This window comes from Suricata suricatta, chromosome 16 (genome assembly GCF_006229205.1).
Source record: "Suricata suricatta isolate VVHF042 chromosome 16, meerkat_22Aug2017_6uvM2_HiC, whole genome shotgun sequence".
Classification (NCBI taxonomy): Eukaryota; Metazoa; Chordata; class Mammalia; order Carnivora; family Herpestidae; genus Suricata; species Suricata suricatta.
This window is the reverse complement of record NC_043715.1, coordinates 8,132,006-8,158,129: the sequence shown is the minus strand read 5'-3', so window position 1 is coordinate 8,158,129 and position 26,124 is coordinate 8,132,006. Positions and strand designations below refer to the sequence as shown.

The 26,124-nt window shown below is 50.2% G+C and overlaps 1 protein-coding gene across 1 annotated transcript in view; it reads left to right on the top strand.

Annotated features, from left to right (window-relative positions):
* The window catches only part of WWOX (WW domain containing oxidoreductase), a 923,424-nt gene extending 897,601 nt beyond the window's left edge, over positions 1-25,823 (top strand). The window contains exon 9 of the mRNA XM_029926475.1: positions 25,494-25,823. Within this exon, the coding sequence (XP_029782335.1) occupies positions 25,494-25,682 (189 nt within the window). The 3' untranslated portion in view covers positions 25,683-25,823. The remainder of the gene's footprint in view (positions 1-25,493) is intronic.
* Positions 25,824-26,124: the final 301 nt, after the last annotated feature.

Here is a 26,124-nt window from a genome sequence, read left to right as displayed (position 1 = left end):
AAATTGATGCTAGGTGCTTTCAGCATCATGGCTCTGGGTGTGCACATTCCTCTCCTGTGTGTTCTGGGCTGTGCTGACTTCTCTGGGGTTGAGAAGAAGGGATGCGAGGTGAAAGGTAATAGGACAAGTGAAATATTACTTCCTGAGTCTGTCGTAACAAAGTGTACAGGCCAGCTAAACAGCATGAAGGTCTTGTCCCTGCTCAGGGTGCCAGCAGGCCGCCCCTCTCTGACGGCTCTAGAGAAGAATCTATCCCTGCCTCGTCCAGCTCTGGGTCATGTCCTGGCATTATTGGTCCTGTTGCAGCCCTCTGCTCTCTGCCCCCACTATCATGTGACATTTTCTCTGTGTCTTCTCTTCTTATAAGGATACCTGTTCTATTAGACAGAGGACCCGCTCTACCCCAGCACGAGCTCATCTTAACCGATGACACCCATGGAAGCTATTTCCAAAGCAGGTCATATTGTGAGTCATTGTTGGTGGGGGGCACATAATTCACCCTGTAAACAGTGAGAACAATAATAATATTTCAGGTATTAGTAGGACAGTCGCTGTTGATGGAGCATCTCCCGTACTCTGCCCATTGTCCCAGGAATGTCCTCTGTTCTCCTCTTCTCACTCGTGTAACATGTGAGCAAGAGGAGGCTCAGAGGGCCTTGATCCACATTTCTCGTCTTTCCCCCTTTTCTCCTGCTCCCCAGGCCAGGTGTCCAAAATGCCGATTTTTCGCCACACTCACTGTGGCAAATGTTGATTCCAGAACCCAAAACTACACATGCGCTCTGACGAGTGTCACAGAATCACAGTGTGGCAGAGTTTCAATCACTGGAACTGCTCAAGAAAACATAAATCATGCATTGAAGGACGGCACTGTAAATGTGCAGAATAGGAGCTTGAACACCTCTTTGAGGGTAATGATTCTTGGGTCATGGTTAAAAAATCACAGACCTTAGGGGCACCTGGGTAGCTCCTTCAGTTAAGTGTCTGACCTCCGCTCAGGTCATGACCTCACAGTTCGTGGGTTCGAGCCCCTCGTCGGGCTCTGTGGTGACAGCTCAGAGCCTGGAACCTCCCCTGCTTGCGCTTTGTCTCTCCCTCCCTCAAAAATAAGTAAACATTAAAAAAAAGAAAAAAAAAACAAAAGAAAGAAGATCACAGACTTTGAACAGAACTTCCCCTGTGTCCACATCCCAGTTCCAGCACTTAACAATCTGGAAGATTTGGGACAGGTTACGTAAAAGCTCTGAGCTCGGTTTCCTTCTCCGTAAAGCAACTTACCACGTAGACTTGTTATGAAAGTCAAGTAAACTCATCTGTAGAAGTTATTATTACTAGAAAGAGTATTTCACTCTCCACAAACATGGTTTTCACACGCATTTATCACGTATCGCCCATGGGCAAAGTACTCAAAATCTGCTCTTTTCTCTTGTATTTTTGACAACAGGAAAAAAAAAAAACAATTATGAATGAATTTGTTTGAGTTGTGCGTCCTCTCCCTGCACCAGTGTGGAGGCAGCAAGGCATAATTGATAATGTCCCTTCTTATCTCTAATTGTCTCCTATCTCGCCACACAGGAGAGGCAAGCTGTGCTCTTCAAACACAAATTCCTTCTCCCGCTTCCTGTGTAGTGTTGCCCTCTCCTCCCCAAGCGGCTAATTGTTGACAGGGCTGGTGCGGAGTCACTTTTTCCCTCATCTCCTTCCTGAAAGTGCTTCAGATGAAAACCCAAGTGTCGCGCTCAACAAGCAGAGATTGGGGAGAAGCCACGGGGGCGGAGGTGGTGTGGGGCAGTGCAGTCTTTAGCAGAAAAATGGAACCACCTGGGGCGCTTGGGTGGCTCAGTCGGTTAAGTGTCTGACTTTGGCTCAGGTCAAGATCTCACGGTTCATGAGTACCAGCCCCATGTCGAGCTCTGTGTTTACAGCTCGGGGGCTGTAGCCTGTGTCGGATTCTGTGTCTCCCTCTCTCTCTTGCCCCTCCCTGGCTCGCTTGTGTGTGCCCTCTCTCTCAAAAATGAATAAGATTTTTAAAAAATTTTAATTAAAAAAAGAAAACTGGAAACACCTCCTTTGGCCCTCAGTACCCAGGAGGGACTGACAAAGGCAGCGGGCCTTGGGCTGGCCTAGGGTGTGTGGTTTTGGACAGCCTCCCCCGCGAGCACCCTGGCAAATGCTCCATGTCTGTTACAGCATGGGCAAGTTCTGCCTTCTATGGAGAAGACGCTGCAGGTTTCTTTTCAAAGATTTCCCAACTCCATTTCTTGCAGAATGTTTGGTGGGGCACCAGGCTAAGCACGCTGTGTTGAGAAATTACAAATTACTATCTTGGGGCGCCTGGGTGGCTCAGTCAGTTAAGCATCTGGCTTCAGCTCAGGTCATGATCTCACGGTTTGTGGGTTCCAGCCCCGTGTCTGCACTGATAGCTCAGAGCCTGAAGCCTACCTCAGATTCTGTGTCTCCCTCTCTCTCTCTGACCCGACACTGCTCGTGCTGTCTCTCTCTGTCTCTCAAAACTAAATAAAAAACATAAAAAAAAATTTTTTTTAATTACTAATCTAAGTGCCCTGGAGAGCCATTTTCCTTCTGCTTTGCCTACTTTGCCCACACTGAGGTGATCAAACCTGCAATTCAGTGTGGATACAGTGAGGCAGTCCTTCTCGGCCGTGACGTGAGGTGGGCCCTGACTCCCGACGGCCTTGATGGGTTGGGCCTCCCAAGCCTTTCAGCACCAGGGCCTGATGTTCAAATCCTGCCCACGAATTGCCACCTTTATTTCCAGATTGTCCCCCAAATGCTCACTGCTCTCCAGAGACACCGGCGGGGATTAGCGTTTGCTTTTCCCTGGCTGAGCTGAGCCCTCTTGCCTTTGCCGATGCTCTTCCTTTACTTCTCCACGTGCCGATGCCAGCGTAAGCTGGAGGCATTAGTGTTCACACTTGTGAGCAGCCGAGCTGACACGCACCAGAGGGAAAATACTATTTCTCATAAATGCCCAATCATTATAGTCTTCATTGCACCTGCGTCTTTATTGTGATACGTCGTGCAAAGGTTTTGGATTCTGTGTGGAAATGGCGACAGACACTTACAGGCGAAGAAGGAAAGGAAACGCTAGGCATAGTGAGAGAGAGGAAACTTTCTCTGAAAACACGTAGGGAAAGAGCTGCTGGTGGCCTGGATGCACCAGGCTTCCTGTTGCCGTTGTGGCTCATGGTCTTCCCAAGCAACCTCAACTTTCTGAAGAATTGAGCATCTGAAAAAGGCAACGATTATGCGCGCACTTATCTGCAGGAAAACTTATTCATAGTAATCCTCGTTCCAGAGGAAGGGGTTCAGCATCCTCTGTCTACACCAGATGTTAACTGGACAGGCTTAGAGGTGGTGGTGAGGATGGGGCTTTCATCCCGTGCCTCTGATTTGCTTGGCTGTACTGAAATTGCAGGCAGAGAAAATTGTTACCTGCTCTTCCTGGAGTGTGTTGAGGTTGGAGGAGTGATTATTTGACATTTTGCAATTAAGACCCAAATGCTTCTTCTTGGAAATTTAACTCTAAAAATTCCCAGTGGTGTTGGATTCTATCTCCTGTTAGGAAATGGATCTGGGGGAGAGGAAGATAAAGATACTCATTTGAAGACATTCGAGTTCTTCCTCATTTTGTCTTCCCATGGAAATGATTTCATAACAAGTTATTTTTTATGGGAAAAATGCACAAGAATTAATGTGGAACCATTAGGCACGGATTCCTGCCTGGAGTCTGGATGTGAATGCCAAAGACCGCAGGACTTACTGACGTGTCCCTGGATATTTGGGCCCATGGAGGGGGCTTAGCAACACATTTCCTGGATTAAACTGGCATGAAAGTTTAGTCAAACGACAAGTCCATTTGGTCAAGGGAGGGAAGTCATCTAGAAGGTAAACCAGTTGGTGTTACTTCGACGATTCAGGACTTAGTATGAGGCAGAGCGGGGAGGGCAAACTGGGAACCACAGGCCAAAGCCTTCGGCTCTCTGTTTTTGTGAATAAAGTTTTATTGGCACACAGCCACGCCCATTTGTTTCTGTATTGTTTATAGGCTGCTTGTGCACTACCCCAGGAGGGCCAGGTGGTTGCACCCGTCTAAAAATATTTACTTCTTGCCCTTTTATAAAGAAAGTTCAAGGACCCTTGACTTAGAAAATCAACTACATCATGATACCTAAACCTTTTGAATGGTTGTTAAAACTCGTCTGTCTACACGTTCAAACAAAACAGTGTCGTATCTATAATGAGATACTCAAAAGGCAAGTAAAGTGTGGGTTCTGTTGATAAGAGGAAAAGGCCACTGGGATTGCAGGAACTCAGCACCTCGATGCCACGTCTGACACCCTGGATCTTGCTTGGCTGTGGATATTGTTTATTTAGAAGTAGGCTTAGCTGCTCAAAGCCAAAGCTTACCTCTCCAGCTTCTTTAGAAAAGCCCAGCTTTCACCTCTTGTGAGATGAAGGTCTTGTGGAAACTCATTTCTTGCTCAATCACTGAGGATCGTTTGAGACATAATTTGGAGAAGGTTGCCATCAAATCGTATGTGGACCAGACAGAAAAGTGGTCAATGGACAAAAATCGCCAGACAGGCCATGATAAAGAATCAATGCCACCCACCCTCAGCCCAGGTGAATGTGGAATTACTCAAAAGTCATAGAGCTTTGCACGGAGGCCGATCCTGGATAATCCGCTGAATAAATCATCTATTTAAAAAAATCTCATAGTTGAGGGGATGTGCACCTAGAAACCCATTCTGCAAGAGAGAAGTACTTAGGGCGCAGTAAGGAGTTTAAACGAAATTAGTGGAAAGACAGGGAGTTTAAGGGAGCAAGAGATCAGGTGTGCGGAGCTTACCACACATCAGGTGATTTAAGCTAAAAATGGCTTAAAATACCGCAATCACTTGAAACGCCTTACGTAAACTGACCGGGAATCTGGGGCAGTCATGCTAGAGACAGTTTTCTTCTCCTCAAGATGAGGGATGGGGAGTGAGTCATAGGGTATTTCCAGATAATGTTGCTAACATCTCGTGTAATATTAGGTGGGCAGGGAGGGAGCTCTGCTCTCGGAACCAAAATCGTTCCTGCCGGTTCTAATAAGGAATGTGTGTATTTTTAAAGTCTGGGTAGCCACCGATGAGTCATTTCCATGATAGGCCTCCTTTGGGTGGGAAGTGGGGCAGAAGGAGCCCCAAACGGCTGTGTGGTGATGTGTTCGGGCATGCATGCACTCATTCATTCATTCACTGCAGGGTTACTGTATGCCAGGCACAGTGCTAAGTGCTGGAGCGGCATGGGAGAGGAAAATCTCATTTTCAAGGGATGTATTGCCCGTTGGGACCCCTGAAAGAGATGTGGGGTTGGGTATCCCTGCCGGCCAACGGAAGGTGCACAGTGCAGACAGAGTCGTCCTGAAACAGCAAGGTGATTCAGAAGCACCAGCCAAGCTGATCCATGCGGCTCTATGTTCAGAAAGGCAACCCTCCTCTCAAATTAGTGTTGTTCACTTATTATTATTTTTTTTTAGCCCTCATTTCAATTTCCTACGTGGAGCCTATGCCCTTTGCTTATTCCCAGTACAAGAGAGACAGAATGGTGAGAAGAATATGAACTTGGGGCCCAACCATCCCTGTTCACATTGGAGTCCTCACTCTACCACTTCCTGTGTGTCCTTGGGCAAGTTGCTTAACCTCTCTGAGCTCCAACTTCATCATGTGGCTGGAGGACTGAGCTGAAGGACCAGCCACTGCTGTCACCAGTAACTGGGGAGAAGGTGGACAATGGGAGGGTCACCTCGTCCCCCTTGGCCCCACCCCCTTCTGCTACTTCTTTCTGGCTGATGAAGAGCAGAAAGAACTCAGTTTCCCTGGTCGTGAACCCTCGAGGGGTGGCTTATTTTCTGTGGTGTCTGGCCCGTCTGACCCAGAGACCAGGCAAATGCTTTCCATTTTCACTGTCTAGTATTTTCTTCCTGGTGCTTTCTGCTAGAATCTCACAATACACAGTAGAGAGCACTGGCTATGGAATGGGATTGAGCCCAGTTCACATCCAAGGGCAGCTCCTCTTGCATGTGGGTGCCCACCATGGGGGCCCGTAAAGACAGCGTACTAGAACGCGTCCTGCAGGGCCATAGAGTTGCACAACAGAAGCTGCCAGTGGGCCTCAAGCAGAGGAGGCCTCAGTAGCTGGAAGGTGCTTCCCCCAAAGCCAGGGGACTGGCCTCGTCCCTGCTGTCCTTGCTGTGCAGATGTTGCTGGAACCTGGGTCAGGAAGGAGGCCTGATGGAAGAAGGTTTGCGGGCGGGCCAGTGCTTCTGAGCCTTGTCTTTACAGAAGAGTGCCTGTGTTATTTCCGTGGGACCTCAGATTATAAGAGGAGTTGGTCACCCAACGAATTAGATATAATAAGCAATGGCCTGTGTGCGGTCTCTCTGTGGATAAAGGATGCCTCTTATTTGGCTCTTAGAAATATTGCAAATAGCTCCCCACCCCCTTTTCTCACGGAGGATCCCCCAACCAGCTGAGGACCCTAGGTCTGAGCCCACTGATCTGAAGGAGAGGATGGAAAGTCCTCCTCTCAGCACAGACAAGGCGGGATGCCCTTAAAGATGGCAACGTCCAGCCCTGGTCGAAAGGGTGGAATGTGAGAAGTTAAATCGATAGGGAGGCAGCACTACGGTTCCCCACAAACCTTCCTTGGCCTGAGCTCACTTTCGCACCTGTTCTACAAGTCATGGCAAGATCCCTGTGGACGTGGCTCGTGTCAGCTCTTCCCCCAAAGAGCCCCTTTATCCAACACCAGGTCCTGCGGGTGCATTGAGGCTCACCCTCTGCTTGGTAGGGGCAGGGGATGCCGGCATCCTTGGTCTCGCAAGGGTCAGAGGAGACGTCAAAAGGTCAAGCCCTTCTCTGAGATGGTGTGCCTTTTCTTCCTGGATGGAGGCTCGGGACAGCCCTCCAGTCAAGAGGGACAGGGCTCTAGAAGGCAGCCCCTGAGCCCACTTTCCTTCGAGTGTCTGCAGGCCACAGCTGAGCCCGTGGGCCCAGAGCCTCCCAGGAATCTGTACCAGGGGCACAAGCTCCGGGACAAGAGGAAGCTTCCTGGGATGCTACAGAAGCATCCTAGCTCCTTGCCTGCCGTGCCCACATGGCCTTTGGAGTCACAGGTTATGGGATCGAGTCCCAGCCTTGCCAGGAAGAATTGCTTAATCTCTTCGTGTCTCAGCTTTCTGTAAACTTGGAGAAATAAGAACCTACTTATTTCCCAGAGTTGTTGCAAGGACAACATGGGTGTGGTGTGTGTGTGTGTGTGTGTGTGTGTGTGTGTGTGTCTTTTGAGAAAGAGAAAGAGAAAGCAAGCAAGCTTAGGTCGGTGTCTGGAACGGAGGAAGTCTGTAGAATGTAGCTCTGCTGTTGAGTCACCCCTTGCATAGAACAACTGTGTCAAAATCACACCCACGATAGTTTGGAAAGGAAAAAAAAATCGACCTGTGATTTTTTGTGTATGCAGCAACTGAGTTTGATTGATGGCTTTTTTCCCCTTTGCCATACAAAGGGTATTTAATCATTCTGCATTAATTTCTTTGGAATTAGTAAGTACCTGCTGTGCCAGGCACTGGATGAGGTTCTGGCAACCCTTCTCACTGAGGTCATAGTCGACAGTGCACACATGACCCTATCATAAGGTTCAGGATGGGCAGTGAAGGTGAGGAGGGGCGTCTGTATGGGGGGACATTTGAACTTGGTGCTGAAGGAAGCCCGCCCTGGATGAGACTCTGTGTGGACCTTCTCTGTGGTGTGGTCAGGCCGTCCAGGCGCTCTGTGTCCTGGTCCCAGCCTTTGCCGCCCCCTTCAGCTTCCGAGTTCTGTGATGTGCGTGGCTCGTTTCTGGGCACCTCCGCCTTCTGTAGCCAGAGTTCTGCCTGGTCAGGAGTCCCCCACCTTCTCCATCTGCTTCCCATCTTCCAAAATTCTTGCTGATGTTTCTTGACCATGGAGTTAAATAAGTTGTCCCCTCTTCCTTATGCTTTGAATAGAGCTTGTGGAAGGATCGCTGGTAACAGTGTGCGAATCCACCATGGCCCCCTGAAAGCTCCCCCAGAGTCTATGCACCCCACCAGCTCCCCGCCAAGCTGCAGGCTGAGAAAGGGTGCTGCAGGCAGAGGGGGACACGAGTCCCTGGGTCCACCATGGCTTCTGCACCCCCAGGCTGCCCTCCTTGTTGGGTGCGCCTCACGTGCTAGCTCCATGTCCGTGCATTGCACACATGGTCTGATGTAGTCATCAAAATCGTTCTTGAAGTGCATCAGGATCTCAGATTTATGGAAGCGCAGACAGCCGCCCCGAGGCTGAGTGTATTTCCCAGAGTCAGGCAGCTGGCGTGGGGGGTAGGCTGGCTGTCAGGGCAGCGGACTGCGGCGGGGTTGCCTGCAGGATGGACGGGTGGTGCTCGGGGTACCCATGCCTGAGGGGCCATGTGACCACAGAGGGGCATGAGGGGAGGACCGAGCTGTGACGTGGGAGCATCAGATGCATCAGCTGGTCACAAGGGGACTGAAAGCGGGGTGACCCTTCAGAGATGTCCTGGTCTGGGACAGAGAGGCCAAGCGGTCACGGATGTGGGCTGCCTCCCAGAGGCGTGCGTTCTGGGGCAGGGGACCCCCCTTTGGCTGATGGCAGTTTCCAAGGACAGACTCGGCCCAGCAGACATCAGCCCAGCGGCTGGGGAACCGATCACCCCCTCCTGGTCCAGAATGGGGGTCACGGCAGCACACCGATGCACCTGCTACTGTATGTGCCCTGGGCTCACTTGGAAGCCAGACCTCTGTCGCTTAAGAGTCTGTTCGTGTAAGCGGGGTCTAGGGAGAGAAGAACGGGAGAGGAAAGAGCTAGAAAGGTAGGCCATCTTCTCTAGACCAAGAACTGGCCGCTTGTGGAGTACAAACCAACGCTACTCCTCCCATGGAGGGGAGATTCGGGGAGCTCAGCCTTTGTTTAAAATAATCACTCTGAAAGCTGGGACGGTGACGTCACTGAGTTCCAGCACAGACTCTTCTCGCGCACTGTAATTGGCAGAAACCTGTTTGTGCGTTCAGCTGAGGAAATAGCAAAACCAAAAGCAGCCTCGAGGTTTAGCACCTTTGATGAAGTTACGAAAGTGCAGCGTGAACGGACGCCTTCCCCTTCTCTGTGTCTTCTTCGCCTGTTGATGGACAAACTGAACCAAGGGATCCACCTCAGAGTGTGTCCTACGTAACTGTTGGAAATTCCTGGATATCAGTGGGTTAAGTCTGCCCACTAGGCTTGTGGCGTTGGGCAAAAGGAATGAATTCTGAGTCTATATGCCCAGATCCCATTAATACCTGAAACATAATAATTCGCTGTGCTGAGATTTCCAATCCAATGAGCGGTCCCCAGTTCCTCTTCTCCCTGACACCCTACCTACCCCCCTACACACTTCCTGCTCTGACCCGAAACGCCACAGGCTCCCAGATCCAGTATCGCTCAATGGGAGACGGTGGGGGCACACGTATTTATTATGATATACAGATGCCCACATGTTGCCGAAAGGACCTAAGGCAAAAACTGTGCGGTTTCCAAGGATGCTGAAGTCCTAGAGAACAGTCCCCAGTGATCCAGGGACATGACGAGGTCTGGAGTCGGGCCGATCTGGGTTTGGATCCTGGCACTGCATTTCAAGAGCTCTGTGTAACCTTGACCATGTCGTGAGTTTCCTTATCTCTAAGGTGAGGTCATTCTCTACCTTGAAGAGTTGTTGGGGTTGTAAATGAGACAATGTTGCCAAGTTTCTGGAATGATGTTCAGGACCCATAACTGATTCAATACATGTTAGCAACTAGGGTCCCCTTGGGCTGTGAGAGCCACCTGAGTGGAATCAGCTTTGAGGTTATGGGGACCGAGGGGAACAAAATCTAAATGTCTCCGGTCTGTGTCACTCTGGCCCCCAGGTTCTCCAAAGCAGTTTGGATTTCTATTTTGCCCCTGTGCCTGATGCGCCCCAACAGTTACACAACCTTGGGGTCTTGACCTGTTTTGTCCTGCCCCGTGATCTTCAAACCATTGCCAGTGCTGCGTTCCGTGGGCCCCCCACCGGCGGGAGCCTCCCACGGACCTGCACAGGCTGACTGTGGACTTCTTCCCGACTCCACGTGCAGACAGTCGTGTGGAGAGTATTTACACCCTGAGTGTGGGCAGACACCACAGATCAAAGTTCCCTCCCCCCTCCGCGTTCCAGTGAGCCGGCTGTTAAACTGTCACCAACTCTGCTTTTCAGAGACGTGTCACCTAAGCAAAGCCCCCCATGGGAAGGAAAAGTGTAATCATCTTGCCTGACTCCTCGCCGCCCCACCCCCACCCCCACAAAGGAATGACCCTGCCACTAACCCAGGGATTTTGTGGCCTTTGAAAGGCAATTCTACATGTGCAGACAAACCCTAGAGCTTAGCAGTGTATCTGTTCTCGCTATTGCCTATCCATTATGGTGAGAACGTGGACCCTCCACACAAAGGACGGGGTGCATCTCACCATGAAGAGTGGGAGGTGGTTGATACATGGACCCTAAAGATGTGGTCCTGAGCCTGAAGCCCTAGCATTCCAATTAGCAGGAAATTACACTTTTCAGCCTCTGGGGAGGGATTAAATGGTGCTGAAATCTGGAGCAATTATGGATCTGCCCTTATATGTATTACACTTTATAATTTTTTTAATGTTTTATTTATTTTTAATACAGAGAGAGACAGAGCATGAGGGGGGCGGGGCGGGCAGAGAGAGAAGGAGACACAGAACCGGAAGCAGGCTCCAGGCTCTGAGCTAGTTGTCAGCACAGAGCCTGACGCGGGGCTCGAACCCACGAACGTGAGATCTGACCTGAGCCGAAGCCGGAGGCTTAACCAACTGAGCCACCCAGGCACCCCTGCCCTTATATGTATTACACTTTAAATCAATTGGCCCTGTCCCAAAATCTAGGAGCAAGAAGCAGCGCTAGAGAAGAGTAAATATTAAAAACAAAGGGGGGAAAGTGACTCCCTCCCCTTTCTTCCCCATTAAAAGGCTGTCCTTCATAGGACATGCTCATGCCCCTGATCGCAGATTCACGGTAATCAGCACACGGAGCCACTTTCCATCATTTTCTCATGAGGAGCAGAAGCCCTGACCCCCCATCCCAGTGTTAGCCTCGTGCTCCAGAGTCTGAGATGCCCCTTCCAGTGCAACTAACCAGAGAAATCTCTCCTACTCAGGATACATGACAAATGTCTTGGTGAGGGCCTGACGTCTATAGGCCAAGGTGCCGTGTAGCAGGGAGGTCTGGGGCAAGGGCAGCTCCGGCTCAGATCCCAGCAGCACTACTTACTAGCTGTGTGACCTTGGGCAAGTTCCTCAACTTCCCTGGCCCCCGGGCTCCATGTGTGTCCAATGGGAGTATTATGAGTGAGACGGCACGCGTGAAAATCGAATGCCAGCCTAGGGTGCTCCACACGAGTTAGCTGCTTGTCGTTGTTGAAAGATCTACTACAACGGGGCACCCGGGTGGCTCAGGCGGTTGAGCATGTGACTTGGGCTCGGGTCATGATCTCACGGTCTGTGAGTGCGAGCCCCGCATCGGGCTCCTTGCTCCCAGGGCAGAGCCCTCTCTGGATCCTCTGTCCCCCTCTGTCTCTGCCCCTCCCCCACCCGTGCTATCCCTCTCTCAAAAATACATGAAACGACAACAACAAAACGAAAGATCTACAACGATATGCAAGTGTAGAGTGTTGAGCTGTAGATGTGCGACGCTCCTGTGTCCCTCAGGCTCTGAGGACGGTCCCATCTCTCCTGCTACCAGTGTTGAGAGTGGGCTTCCAGGCTTGGGTTCAGCTCCTGATGCTGCCACTTATTCCTTGACCTTTGTCTCTTTGGGACTCAGAGCCCTACCTGTATGTCGGGTTAGTGACCTCAAAAAGGATCTGGGGTGGGGGACCCTGACTGGAAGCCTCAAAGTCACCTGAGTCCCGTAGCATGAGGAGGGAAGGTGGCACAAGACCAGAACCCAATAAACAAGAATTATTTGTTAAGTCATTTTACGTGCTAAGACTCAGTTTACCTACAAGTAAAATGGGGATAATTATACTTCCCTCAGGCGCTTGCAAGCGTTCAGCAAAAATTCTAGGGCTTGCCTCCTGGAATGTGCTTAGACTCCATATGGATTCATCCATTAAAGGACCTTGCCTTGTAAAGTCAGTCAGTTAGGAATCTGGCGGGCGCAGCCAGTGGAGGCCAGATTTTCAACCACCTTGACCATCTGAGGGCCGGCCACACTATGGGCTGGTATTCTTGCAGGCACCTTGTTTCGTAGATATGAGTGGGTTTGTGTGCCTTCCTTTTCACAAGCCGGGGAACTGTGAGAGGACATCTCCTACCAGGTGGGGCAGCCAGAAGGGAAAAAGCAGAGTAAGATGCTCTTTGGTGCATCCCGTTGTGTTGTCCTGAGTTCAACATTTCTCTGAACTTCCCAGGGCAGGATGGTCCTAGCCGCAGTTGGCTTGTCATGGGCCGGCCTGGCGTCTGCTTTGAGACAGCCCACAGGTGCCCAACCATTAACCCAAGGCTTGCCAGTCTCCAAGACCTGCTTTGCCTGAGAAGCCATTGGTAAAAGAGGAACATTGTAGGGGAGGGGTCTCAGACTCCTTCTGGGGTATGTCCAAAATCATATGCGGGTAGAAATGGTACCCCCAGAGGTGGGGAGCACCCAGCCAGAAGCTGGGGATCTAAGGACTGAGAAATGGAGTTCGGAAGGAAGGAGGGGGTGCCTGGGTGGCTCAGTCGGCTGAGTGTCTGACTTGGGCTCAGGTCATGATCTCACCGTTTGTGGGTTCAAGCCCCGTGTCAGACTCTGTGCTGACAGCTCAGAGCCTGGAACCTGCTTCGGATTCTGTCTGTCTCTGTCTCTCTCTCTCCGCCTTCCCTGCTCTCTCTCCATCTCAAAAAAAAATAAATAAACATTAAAAAAGGAAAAACGAAGAAGAAAGAAAGGAGGAAGGTCCCTGGGGTCTGTGAGTGGCCACTTGTCCAATCACTGAGGCAGGGGACATGTACACAGCCTGATGGGCTTAGTTTTGCACATTTGTGCAGAATTTCCATAGAGTGTACAGGGTGTGGGGTCAGAAGGAACATTAGTCAGGAACAAGAACATGGGCTTTGAACCCAGACAAGCTCAGTGTGAATCTTAGCTCTGATGCTTCCCAGGTACGTGGCCATGAGTGGCTTCACCACCTTAGCCTTTGTCTGGCTCCAGATAAGACCTACCTTGTGAAGAGGATCGGAAGTACTAACGGGCCATTGCCACGATCATTCTTGTCTTGTTGTTGCTCGTCTCCCGGCTGGGGTTGGACTAGCCGTCTCTAAGGCAGCTGTCCAGCCTCCCAGTCTTCCCAGCCGGCGACACAGGGACTCGGGATGTGTTTGGAAGGAAGGCGATTAGTGGGCTGGAAGGTACCTGCTGTGGAAAGACCATGTAACTGGGCTGGGCGACTGGCCGAAGGCGAGGCGCCCGGGCAGGTGACAGGTGAGTCTCCGAGGGATGACCAAAACCTAGACATGTAGGCCTCGTACCTTCTCGCGTTCAAAAGGAAAGAGGTGAGGGTGCTGGAGAAAAAGTTCAATATGAAGTTAGGAAATGGGGTGTGGGTGACTGCCGAAACCATCAGGACTGGGCTGAAACCATCTTGTGGCAGTGGTGGCTGCTCCTGCTGCTGCTGCTGCTGCTGCTGCTGCTTCTTTTAAATTGTTTATTTAATTTCAAGAGAGAGAGAGAGGGAGAGACGCAGCGTGATCAGGGGAGAGGCAGAGAGAGAGAGGGAGACACATGATCGGAAGCAGGCTCCAGGCTCCGAGCTGTCAGTGCAAAGCCCAGTGTGGGGCTTGAACCCACGCACTGTGAGATCATGACCTGAGATGAAGTCAGATGGTTAAATGACTGAGCCCCCCAGGCGCCCCTCTTGTCGGTTTTAAAGTTTGGAGTTGACCACAGCCAGACAGAGGACTGGGATCCAGAGGTCAGGCCAGGCCAGGGAGGTTGCTCCTCCAACCATCCCATGCCCTCACGTGGCCCCGATGCCAGCGGCCCCTGCCCCCCGTCTGACACGGGTTCCCTGACTCTCCCACCATGCTGCCCTCCCGTGCTCTCTGCCCACCTCTCCACCTCAGACATTTCGGTCCAAATCGCAGACACCCTCATGGTGCCAGAAGGCGTCAGCACCCCTGTACCGAGTGGGTGTTTGCAGCCAGTGAGAACAACCCTCCACCTTCAGGAACTTTGAGTCACCAGCCAACTTAAATAGCCACCAGAGGAATGGATGCAAGTCCACACCCCTGCATGCAGGGGTCACTTTTGCTGTTGAGATCGATCATTGATTTCGGGGCTCTGAGTTGGGAACCCCAAGAACTGCCTGCCTAGTGGGAATACTAAGAGAAAAGCAATCTTCACGGGTTACAGCAGAAATTGGACTGGGAGTTTCACAGGGATCAGATTAATTGCCCCTAGCAGGTGTCATAGAGATGCCTGTGGGCCCTTTATGGAAAGAACACCTGAGCCGAGTGGGCGTGGATTTCAGGATGGATGTCACCACTACCAGGCCTTTAGTGCCACTTCTGTGCCTCAGCTTTCTCATCTCTGAAATGGGTACCCTATCCCCCAGGGATGGACGTGAATATGTTCCCAATGTTATATCATAAAAACTTTTAAGTAGAAAACCTGAAAGAATATTGTAGCAGTCACCCACCTACCCAACACCTAGTTTCTATATTCTTACTGCACTTTTTCTGTATTCAGCTGCCCTTGCTGGCTCACCTGTGGGTCCCTCCAGGCGGCCCTTTCTCTCAGCACCGTTGCACAGGGAGATTTGGGGATTTGAAGGAGATATGTGTCCGGGGTCTGGGGACAAGGTGAGAGATGGGCAGTGGAGTCCGGAATTTTATAGCGCCCAAAACATAATTGTGGCCGTTGTTCAAATGTCAGTGACCCGGGGACATGGATGTGGACTTGGCTTTCTGGTTGTGCGGCCAGGGAACCCGGGGAGTAGTGGAATCCATGGCCAGCACGGCGCCCAAGGATGCTGGATAAGGTCGGTGAGAAAGACAGCCTCCACTTCACCCTTGAAGTGACTCACATGAAGGAAAGGGCAGACATGCTGGTCTCTAGGCTGCCTTCGTAAAACTTTGACCAGAACAGCAGGCCCCTTTGAACGAGTTATCTATTGTAAACTGAGGACATGGCCTAAGGTTATCACGAGTCCGCCCAAGATTCCCAGTGGACCGTTACTGTGCCCATTCTCAGCTAGAGCATGCAGGCATTTCCTCCTCCCGCTCCCCCCCAGGCCCTGCTGGACCCAAGAGGGGACATCGACCCTTGTTAGAATAGAGGCTGGAGAGAGCGCCTCCCAGCCCGCAGTGAATTCAGAGGGCGTCCTGAAGGGACAAGGACAGGGAGCGAGGGCTGGTTCTTGGCTCGGATCTGCGGGAGAGTCGGCTTGGATTTGTGCAGGATGCCAGAGCCGGCTCAGGCTTCTAAAGACCTAACGGTGCCGCCTTCTTCAAGGGCTCCAGAGAGTTCTCTGTGCCATCAAATTAAGTTTGGACACTTCAATGAAAAAGTCCCGAAGGAAACTGTCAATTAATGCGTTTACACGGAAGCATCAGACTTGGGAAAAAGAGCTTCAAACGCCAAGGCTGTTTTCCAGCCATTAAAAAGTTTGCGTGCTGCTCGGTTGCCATAGATACCTGAGGTAATAGCCTCCTTCCCCTCACTGAAGACTGAGTGTCGCTCCGTTTCTTTTTTTCTCTTTTTTCTTTCTTTTTTTCTAGCCTAGTCTTTCATACTTTCTTCCTCCATTCCCGTTTATGAAAACAAAAGATAACTGAATTGAAACTTGGCGATGAGATTTGTCTGAGAAAGACAGCTTGATTTATAAGCTCAAGGGACTGCATTTTTGCTCACCTCCTTATTATTTCATGAGTTCTACAAATAGTGTTGCTACCTGCAGGGAAGACATGGAGAGGTTTCAATGGATCAAACGACTTCCCCAGTTCATCAAACACATAAACATACTTGAAAGGGAAATGTTAATGGTCTGCTGAAGAGCCATGGAGAGTCAGCAGTGAGTCGAGCAGGGGCCAGCAAACGGAGGCGTGTAGGCCAAAGTCGGCCCGCTGCTTGTTTTTGTAAATAAAGTTTTATCAGAACACAGCCACATTGGCCGGTGTGCATGCTGTCTAAAAGATTAACCCTTTGCAGAACACGTTTATTTCCTGACCCTTGGAATACAGGAAAGCATCAGGGTTTGGAAGGCATTTAATAGACTTGTCACTTTAGGTACATGTTAATCTTGCTGTGACTCCGTTTTCACGTCTTTGAAATGGGAATGACAGGATCCTTTCATAGGGTTTTGGGGATGTGAATAACCCAGCACTGTGCTTAGCACATATTTGGGGAGAAGGAAATATGAATTTCTTTTTACCTCAGATTCTTTTGCTAGAAAAATCCAAAGCTACCTAGTTTATGATTCTAGAAGATCTTTAGAAAACTCAAGGAAAGTGGGTAGACACAAAAGCCAAATGGTTCCACATGGTTCCTGGCCCAGGTGGCGGCCCACGTGTCTCCTCTCTGGGAGAAGTTAAGACAAACTGAGCGGAGCGCTGGTGAGGGATGAGAAAACCAACAAAAGAAACCACAACGATTTAGGAAGAAATCTTTAATGTCTATTCAGCTTTAAAGAGTTTGAGAGAGGCGTTTTTTTTTTTTTCCCTTTAAACAAACCCAGTTCAAGTACATGCCTTCAGATTATAAAAGTACCTGAAATTGCCTAGGATATCAGCATGCATAGCTTGTTGGTATTTACATATATTTACATACGGAAACAAGAGAAAGATCTACAGCTATTTACAGTCTACATAGGAGAAGAGAAAGGCAGCCTAATTGTATTTCCTAAAATACAGTCGATGAGTAGTCAGCACATGCATATTTAGATAATATTTGCATGGTAGAATACAGGTTTAAAAAAAGAGACGTACCTTTGTAACTTTCTATGCTAAGGTGTTGCATAATCAAGGTAATTTTTTTTTGTTTGTTTTGTTTCTAGTCTATTTGCATCGAGTGCTTTAAAATGTTCACTCGCACCGAGGCGGAATTATTTACCCTGGCAATTAAAGCAACAGCACACATGATCATTTCCTCCTAACTAGCAACAAGCTGCTGGTGAATGAAATATCTATTGTTTCTCATGACCCATCGACCCCTGTGACGGGATCTCTCTGTCTAAAGGCAGTGCCTAAGCGATCCCCATTAATTATGGACGTAATGTAAATGCGACGCTCGCCACGGTGTGTTCTAAATGAAATATTCACAAGGCCGGCGTCTGTGAGCCTGAGAAACGATCCGTGTCGAGAGAGCGCTGGCTCCGAAAATGCGCTAACGCCAACAGCGGGCCGGCGCGGTGCCTGCCTGGGAGCTCTGAATGACCGCGGAGTCCGTTCTTTGCACTTGTTTCTGGAAGACGGAGGAAAGTTGATGTCTTGCCATGATGGGGTCCCATCAGAAGACCCTGTGGGTTCCATTGCACCCCCTCCGCGTGCCTTTCCGTATCCGATGGTAGAATATTTACATGACCTCGGCGTCAATGAACTGTCAGCTTTGAAATCTAAACAAACAGCTTGCTTGGGGGTGGCCCTGAAATCCGGCCTGCGCGCAAAAACAGTCAGCTCTTGGCTTTCTGAAAGAGCCAGCGTGACAGGCCGACTCGCTGGAGGGATTCCATGCAGAAGGAAGGAAGGGGGAGCGTGCTTCACCGGTCCTGTGAAGACATTCTCTGTACCATTATATTGGAAACGGAACCCATTTATTCTGCCTGGCAATTATTCCAAGGGTTATTTCAGTATACATGGCAAATACAGAGGCATACATTTATATACAGGATACAGCGCTTCCTCGAACGGAGGATCAAGAAGTTGAGGAAGAACGTAAAATGCTTCAAATGAACACACGCTAAGTATCTTCTTTTATCTCTTACAAACACCCGGCAATCTTTCAGCACTAGAGTCGAGGCGACCTGGTTGGAAACTTTCAGGAACCCGTCGTCAGATTTGTCCCATGTGGAAGGATGATGCTAATTTGGGTGGCCACTCGCTGTGGCTCTTCTGCGTAGCCGTTTCAAACTGACCCGTGGAAGACGGACAGCCCCAGTGCACTTTTCCATCCCAGACAGAGATCTCGCCCTTTGAAGAGAAACAGCAGTGTGGGTTTTCCGGGCAGCCCTGGCGGGGAGTGCCCAAGGAGTTGGTCCAGGGCCATGGGACCGTCAGCAGCATCCTCTCTTGTTTCTAAGGGGACCGTCTCTCAGGTCCAGTCATCTTTAGAACGTTCTGGCAGACACAAATGGAAGGGGGAAGAAGCAGGATTGGAATCGCCCACGTGGACTGCACCTGACCTATTCCTCTTCGGTTCCCTCATTCAGAGGACCCCCAAGCCCCGCCCAAAAGCAGGTCTACCGTCTCTGAAAACACCAGGTCTCAGAAAGATGAAAATCGTTCTAAATATGGCACCTCCGCACTTTTGAGACCAGACATAAACCTATCATGGAGCCCTTGCAACATTTTGGGGCAGGGATCTGGAGCACGGAAGAGGTATGAAAAGGGCCTCACTTATTTCAAGGGAAAGTTTAGAACAGCTCACGGAATCAAAACACAGGTCCGGAAACCCTGCCAAGGTCACTGTGCCCTTAAAGCCTGCTGATAGCTCAAGTGAAGTGCCCGGCCGGCCCAGAACAAACATGGCCTCGGGCCGATTTGGACTGTTAGGAATGGCTGCCTTTTCCTCCCCAGAACTTAAGGCTAGTGAAGACGAATGAATTCTTCTGTCTTTAAAAAAAAAAAAATCCCTTCCAGATTTCCATCCTGAATCTACCAGTCTCTGGAAGGTTCCTGTGAATATTTCTCTGAGGAATAGCAGCAATGCACCTCCCGACTTTCCATCTCATTCCGCTGTGGTCTCCAAGTCATTCTCTTAAAACTCCATAATGACTCTGCTAGAAATTCATGTCTTTTGTCAAGGGGAACGCTGTGGTCCTTGTCGTCTGACTTGGATTTGGGGACATATTTGGGATGCCTGAAAACAGACAAGGAGGGTTCTGTGTCGCTTGTGGACTGTCTCCCAGTGGGGGCCTGAGAAGATGTTCTAGAACATGTTCTAGAACACACAGTTTCTAGAAGGTTGGTACCACAGTTCTCCCCCTCAGACATGTCGCTCAGAAGCCCTTTGAGTTTGGGCTCTGGCCTGCGCCGGGACCAGCTGCACGTATGGTCATGGAGCGGCCCAGCCCATTGCTCGGTCATTCCCCGGAGCTATTGCCAGAGCCACTGCCATGAAATCCCCTTCCCGCAGGCTGTGTCCTCAGTGTCCTCTGGGCGATGCCACTACTTCACCGGCTGTCGGGGAGACAAGTCAACCGAGAGGAACCTGTGAGGTTTCCCGCACTTGAGAACCCGTTTTCGGGAAGAAACGGTTTCCTTGTGGCAAGAGGAGGAAGTCCATCGCTTTGCAGCAGGACGCATTCTCCTCTGTAAGGCTAAGGGTCTGAATGTGACCCAAATGATGCTCCAGAACATTCTCTCAGGCTTTTAAAGCCTCCACAGTGGAAAACATTCCTGGTCTTCCCCGCCTTTTTCTATTTGAGAAATTGAGCGTATTTTGTAATAAACATTAAGACCAGCCTGTTAGCCAAACTCCTGAAGGCATTGGGAAGAGTTCTGTTTTGACGCCCGCAAGAAGTGTCCGCGTGTATCCAAGCCCATACGGTTTGAAGCCCTTGTGGGAGTCAGTCGTTTGGAATTTGGAGGAATGAATTTGTTAAGAATTGATTAACTGGGGGGGGGGGGGGGGGGGGGGGCATAGAGGCCAGCGTTCCCTCTGCCCCCGATGACCCATGTCAGGCATTCTCCTCCAGAAGGGCCACACACGTCCTACCTGCGTGCAAACTTACAAGATGGAGATTGGCTCACGTTTCCCTGGACTTGATGTGGTTCACTTCCTGCTCTGAAAAAAAGTCTACGGTCCCAGAGTAGTATCTCTAGCTGGGCAAATCTGGCACTTGGAGGTGGCATTTAGAATCAGTTGACCTTTTTGCGAAGGGCCATTTGCTATCGGGTCGCCGGAGGTGGCGCTGAGTCTTCCGTGTTGTTAATCCAAATGGATATGATTTCAATTTAGTTCACTCACTAAGTCAACAATGCTCCTTGTAACATTTCTCAGGTGAAGACCTCACGGCCCCTTTTGTGGCAGGCCACGTTGGGGCATGCCCCTGTGGCCAGATGTGGCTTGGCAGAGAAGAAGGGAGGGAAGCCCTCCTCCAGCAGCTTCTGCCAGATGGGAGACACCCAGCAGGGACCCGGCGATAGGCAAACACATGTGTCCCCTGTTTGGGAAGGAGGCTTGGAGCCCCTGACAGGGCTTCTGGAGTGCTTCTCTGCGTGGCTTTGGACACATGCTGTTCCTCTCCGAGGCTACGTGGGCTTCTCTGTAAATGGGGATAAATAATAATTGCCTCTGGCTCGGAGAGCTGTGTGGGGGTGAGACGATCATGCTTATAACGCTCTCTGGACGGTGCCTGATGAATGGTAAGCTCTCGGTACAGGCTAGCCATTGTGACCCCTTGAATCGTCCCTGTTTGCCGCTGCTCACCAGAAGAGCATGACACCATGGAGGACAGGGTCCTTTCGAATTCTCTGCATTCTTCTAGCGTCTCCCATCATTTCGGCTCGTTGATTGGGACGTACCTCATGACTGGTCAGTTCGGTTACACAAGCATCCCGGTGGAGGAAGGGGGTGACTTTCTGGGTGTGGTTGAGCTCCTGGGGAAGACCAGGAGCCTCACTCCTCGGCAAGCCGCCTGGCTCCATACACAGCACGTCTTAGGGCTTAAAAGATTGGTCTCAGATGGGAAGGCGCGAACGGATAACATTTGGGGGCCTGTTTCCTTTCGTCTGACTTTCAAATCAGAGATGTAAACGGTAATTGTTTTTGGAGGAACCGTTGTGTGCCAAGGTATCCGGAGATGAACTCTGAAACATAGTGTTGAGCTTTTCCGGTAGAGTGTGGTTCCAGACTCCTCTTTCGGGAGTGTTCCTGGGAGACCGGGAAAGACAGAGAGGGTGTGGAGGCACCTACCAATTCCAGATGCGACACGTGCACTCCCTCCCTGCCCTCCATCGAGGCTGTGATCAGTCACTCAGCCGTAATCTGGAGCCCCTGGACAGGTGGCTGAGTTGGTATCTGCTGCGTGTTTGTTGGCCTAACGGGCCCCGGAGGAGTCACCGGGAGAGCTCTGAGGGCTCAGAGAGGCAGCTCCGTTGTTTTCCCACCGTCCCTGTCTGGAAGGTCAGCACGATGACCACCACCCACTTTCAAAAGGGCTCCTCTTCCCTGCCTTTGGGCTTCTAAGCTCAGGCTCCCTTTCGTGATGGGTTTCTTGACACAACTCCTTTTTGTTGAATCGAGTCATTTAACATTGGCTGTGCCATGGCCTGGTATCCGTATGTCCATACTAAAGCTATCTTCAGACATGTACTCCTCTCAAAATCATTGATATATAGATATTCCGTGATTATGTGCCTATTTTTTTTTATACATCTCATAGTTAAATCTATGGTAAGACAGGAATATATTTTTCCTTTTAAGGAAGCATGCATTTTAAAATAGAGAAACTTGAAAACTTAACATTGTATATGTCCTTATTAAAATGTAAGTTATATTAGAGTTGCTAACCAATGCATCACAAATACCAATAGATGGGGGGTTTTTTTCTCTACCATATATTGTTTATCAGAAACCTCTGTACCTTTTCTTTGAAAGAGTCCATATTCATTTGTATTCCATGCTGACAGCTCCAAATGGATGGCCAGCAGTGATCAAATAAATGTTGATGACAAGTAGCTACCTAACATCTTCATCCCCACAAAGGGTTTTGCAAGGATGGATTCTTTAGACCTCAGGGTCTCAACCGTACATACACAACGGCTTTTTCAATCCCACTGTTGTGGAGCTGAACATTGGGCTGCAAATCTGACAAATGATTTCTGAAAGAGAAGGATGAACCCTTATCACCAAGATACTCTTAACTTAATCCCAAAAAAGAAGCATAGGTAATTTTACATACACTATAAAGATGGACGGCACACTTCTCTAGCAGCTCACAAATGTTGGACTCGATCAGAAACGGCATCCAGGCGTGATTAAAGAATCTGCTGGGCTTCTCCAAAATTCTCAGTCCGGCGTCATCCACACGCTCCCTCCTGCCGTGGCGACACGCGCCATGTCTCCAGGACAGGGCCGCTGCGCCCCAGGTCCCAGGAATTGCAATGGCATGTACCCTGTGAGCTTTGGATGAACTGTTCTTAAAACTTCATTCAGGGGCACCCACAGCTCCAGCCAGTGTTTATGTGTTAAGGGATCACTAGCATTTTATCACGGTGGATCAGTGAGCAGGGGTGACAACGACCAAGACGTCACTTCAGATATTTTATAGCACGGTTGTTAACATTATTTCCTTTATATGTCTCTTTCATCTTTTCTGAATTATGTACGGATGCCCCAGAAAGTGGCATGAAAGCCACTGGATGGTGATTAAAGTGCTCTTTAAACAAGGTGGGGTTTTTTTTTTATCCATTTAAAAAATGTTTTGTCTTGTATCAGCAGTCCCGGTTTATTTACTAATGAGATTTCCCTAATGTGGTTCTATCTCATTCGGATGATAGGCAGACCAAAAAGTGGATGAGCTAAACATTAGAACTTGTTATTATCATATAAAGATGTCCCTCAGGCTGCCACAGGCACAGCTGAAAAGAGAAGAGAATTCTCCAAGAAGCTAGAGGTTAGCAGGCTTGGACCTGAAAGGTAGGGTCACTACTTGTGTCCAACAAGAGAGGAAAGTAAAGCGGGCACCAGCCAAACCGAGCAAGATCCGGGAGGGTGGATTTGCCAAATGACAGAGTTCATCTTCAGAGGAGAGGTGGGCTTTGCTTTCAGGGACCCCGACTCCCCCATGTTCTTCTATACAGCAGAGTTACCTAGGATGCCGTTATGACTGTGCATCACCCCGAGCCTCGTGGCAAAGGAATCCAAACCAGCTCTTCGTAAAAGATTGGGCTTTTCTAAAATGTGTGGTTCTCAGCTTGGTAGCCAAATGTCTGTACACATGAAACGGAGTCCACAGCAACTGCTTTCCGATTGCATGCAAGGAACTCACGTGCTCCCTGCTCCCTCATCCATGGAAGTGCAGCATGTCTTTGCAAAAATACCATTCCAACAAGGCCAGAGTGCAATTGGGTATCATTTTAGAAGGTCACTGTGGCAAGATGTTTCATTGGGTTTGGAAGACTTCCTTTTGCTTTTCCGAGTAGCCTACTTGGATCTTCCCTCTGGACTGGTGGGACTGTTGTGATGTGTGAATGCTGATATGATAAGCACTCTTGAGTGGGGGCGGGAGCCTTGGTTTCGGGATGACCTGGCTGGATGTTCTCCCCACCTGGGGATGGAAGGCAAGTCACCTGACCATTCATGAGTCATTTTAGGTGGCTGCCAAGTAAAATGGACAACTAAGATAGCCAGAAAATTAAGCCAAACACCATCTCCACCTGAACTCTGCTACGAATCTAGGCCAAAATCATATTTGGCCTGAGTGACCGGGCTGAGCATCTCAATTCTTCTATCTGTCTTTAGAGGCACTCTGCTTCCCTTTGGTCCCCACATGGGATGCAAAGGAGTCTGATCAGCTCCTCAAAATTCTTTCGATAAATAGGCCAGGTGCTAAGCTACGGGTTATTAGGAATGATCATTCAGGGAGAGCGAATTTGGATGACATGAGATGATTTCCATGACACTTGAGCCTCACAAATCCATTCCAAAAGAAATAGCTGAATCCAAGCAAATAACTGGCTGTTTGGGGGAGTGGACATGGGGAGGGGGTCTGGGAAGGGAAACACTGATTCCTGTGTAATTAAGTCAACGTCATGTCAGGGATTCAAATTCTAGACGAATGCGACTTGTCCGACCCAGTCAAGCATGCAGTCATCGCTAGGACTCAAGTCTGACGCTCTCCACCCCTCTCCACTCCACACTGCTCCCCATACAATCCTGTCGCTTGACTGCTTTGACCATTTGCTTTTCAGACTAGGTCACATGTGACCGTAGAACCTAACTAAACTTAACCCCTGCCCCCCCCCCCAAAAAAAAAACCACAAATGAGTAAAATACTCAAGTCTACTTTACAGCACTGACCTAACATTATCACGCCTGGACAGGAATGCATTTCCCTCTCCGTCGAAGTTCCTCCGTGTCTTCCCTAATGGTGACCTTATCCCCATTCCCTTTTTCCAGCATCCTCTGCAACCCCTCCCTATCCGCTGATAATTAGCTGAGGCAGCAAGGGCTGGGATCCCCATAAGTAATCATAAGATGCCAGATAAACGGTATTGGTTTTAAATGAGAGCCGTGCCTACTGTGTCTCCCTACGAACACCAGCCTATTATTTTTAATTATGGCTTGCAAAGCAAAGTGATTTCTTGCCCTCTTTACAGCATCCCTGACAGCACGGTGTCAGCCAGGATGATATGGTGCCCCATCCGCACACACATCCCTAGCCACAGCACCAACTGTTCCTCAAAAGGGGAATCGAAAGCAATCTGTTGTCCTCATGGCCACTTACAGTCTGAAGTGGGCTGGGAGGAAAGGTGCCCCCTTGCAAACATGGGAGGAAGATGACATTTAGAGGAAGGTTTCCACAGGATCGGGAAGAACGACTCCATGGATCTCGTGTCTGCATAAGACACATACGCATGGCAGGGAGAACGTGTATAAGTGTCTTAAACATTTTCACACAGCGCCGCAAACCCTTTTCATAGCATCACCGTGGGCCAAAAATAAAGGGAGGTTTTGGCACCAGAGCCTCCCTCCCCCGGGTTTTCTATCGTTGGGGCATTAGGGTGGTTGGTTCGGTTCCGACAGAAGGTTCTGGACACATCTCGGTGTCCCATCCCATCATGCCTTCAGAAGCCCATGGGTTGGAGGAACCTGTTCTTGTGTGTCCAAAGGGATATCCTGTCGTTTCCTCTTTGCTCAGAAGAGACCTTTGATGCGATTTGTTGATGTGCATATTTATTTCCGAAGCCTCTTCCTCGATGAGGTGTAAAAAGTGACACCAGCTTTACGAGCAGCGTTTGGGAGCTTGCTTTCCCAGGAGGGTCCCATCCCACCTCTTACAGTCACGTGCTGAGGTCAGGACGCTTTGCCATGTTGAGATCCGGGCGCAGTCGAGCCCGGCGGGGAGGGGCTTGCTCATCCCAGACAGAATGAGGTCCGCTCATCCCCTCTTTTCTAAAAAATAAAACAACAGCAACAACAACAATGATTTTGGTCTTTTCTTCTTTGATTTCCAGCAACAAGGAGCTGCCACCACCGTCTACTGTGCTGTTGCCCCGGAGCTCGAGGGCCTGGGAGGGATGTACTTCAACAACTGCTGCCGCTGCGTGCCGTCGCCCGAGGCTCAGAGCGAGGACACGGCCCGCGCCCTGTGGGCGCTCAGCGAGAGGCTCATCCAGGAAGCGCTCGGCGGTCAGTCCCGTTGAGCGCGAGCGCCGTGAGCGTGGTTGGCGCGCACATCCGCCCTGCGCATGCGCCCACCATGTGTGCGCGTGTGCGCATGCGCGTGTGCCTGCGGTCACGGCCGACTCTCCCCCCCCTCCTGCCCCCCCCCCCGCCAACTTATTATCTGGTCCTCCCGCCCCCACCCCCTTCCCAGTCCCAGATCCGCAAGAATAAAGGAAGGAAGAATCGTTCCCAAAGAGTGAAACATGGCAAGTGCCGATGGGAAGCTGGGAAAGGGACGGTGTCTCTTCTCTGCGGCCCGGGGAGGCTGGGGTCTCTTTGCTTTCCTGGGGGTGGCCTCTGTGAAAGCGAACGCTTCATTGGTATGCGGATCCCTTGTCTCACGGTGGAAGCCCAAGCCATTCTCTCGCCCTGTTTAGGGGGTAGCCGGGGGGGGGGGGGGGGGGGGCCGGAGCGGGGGGG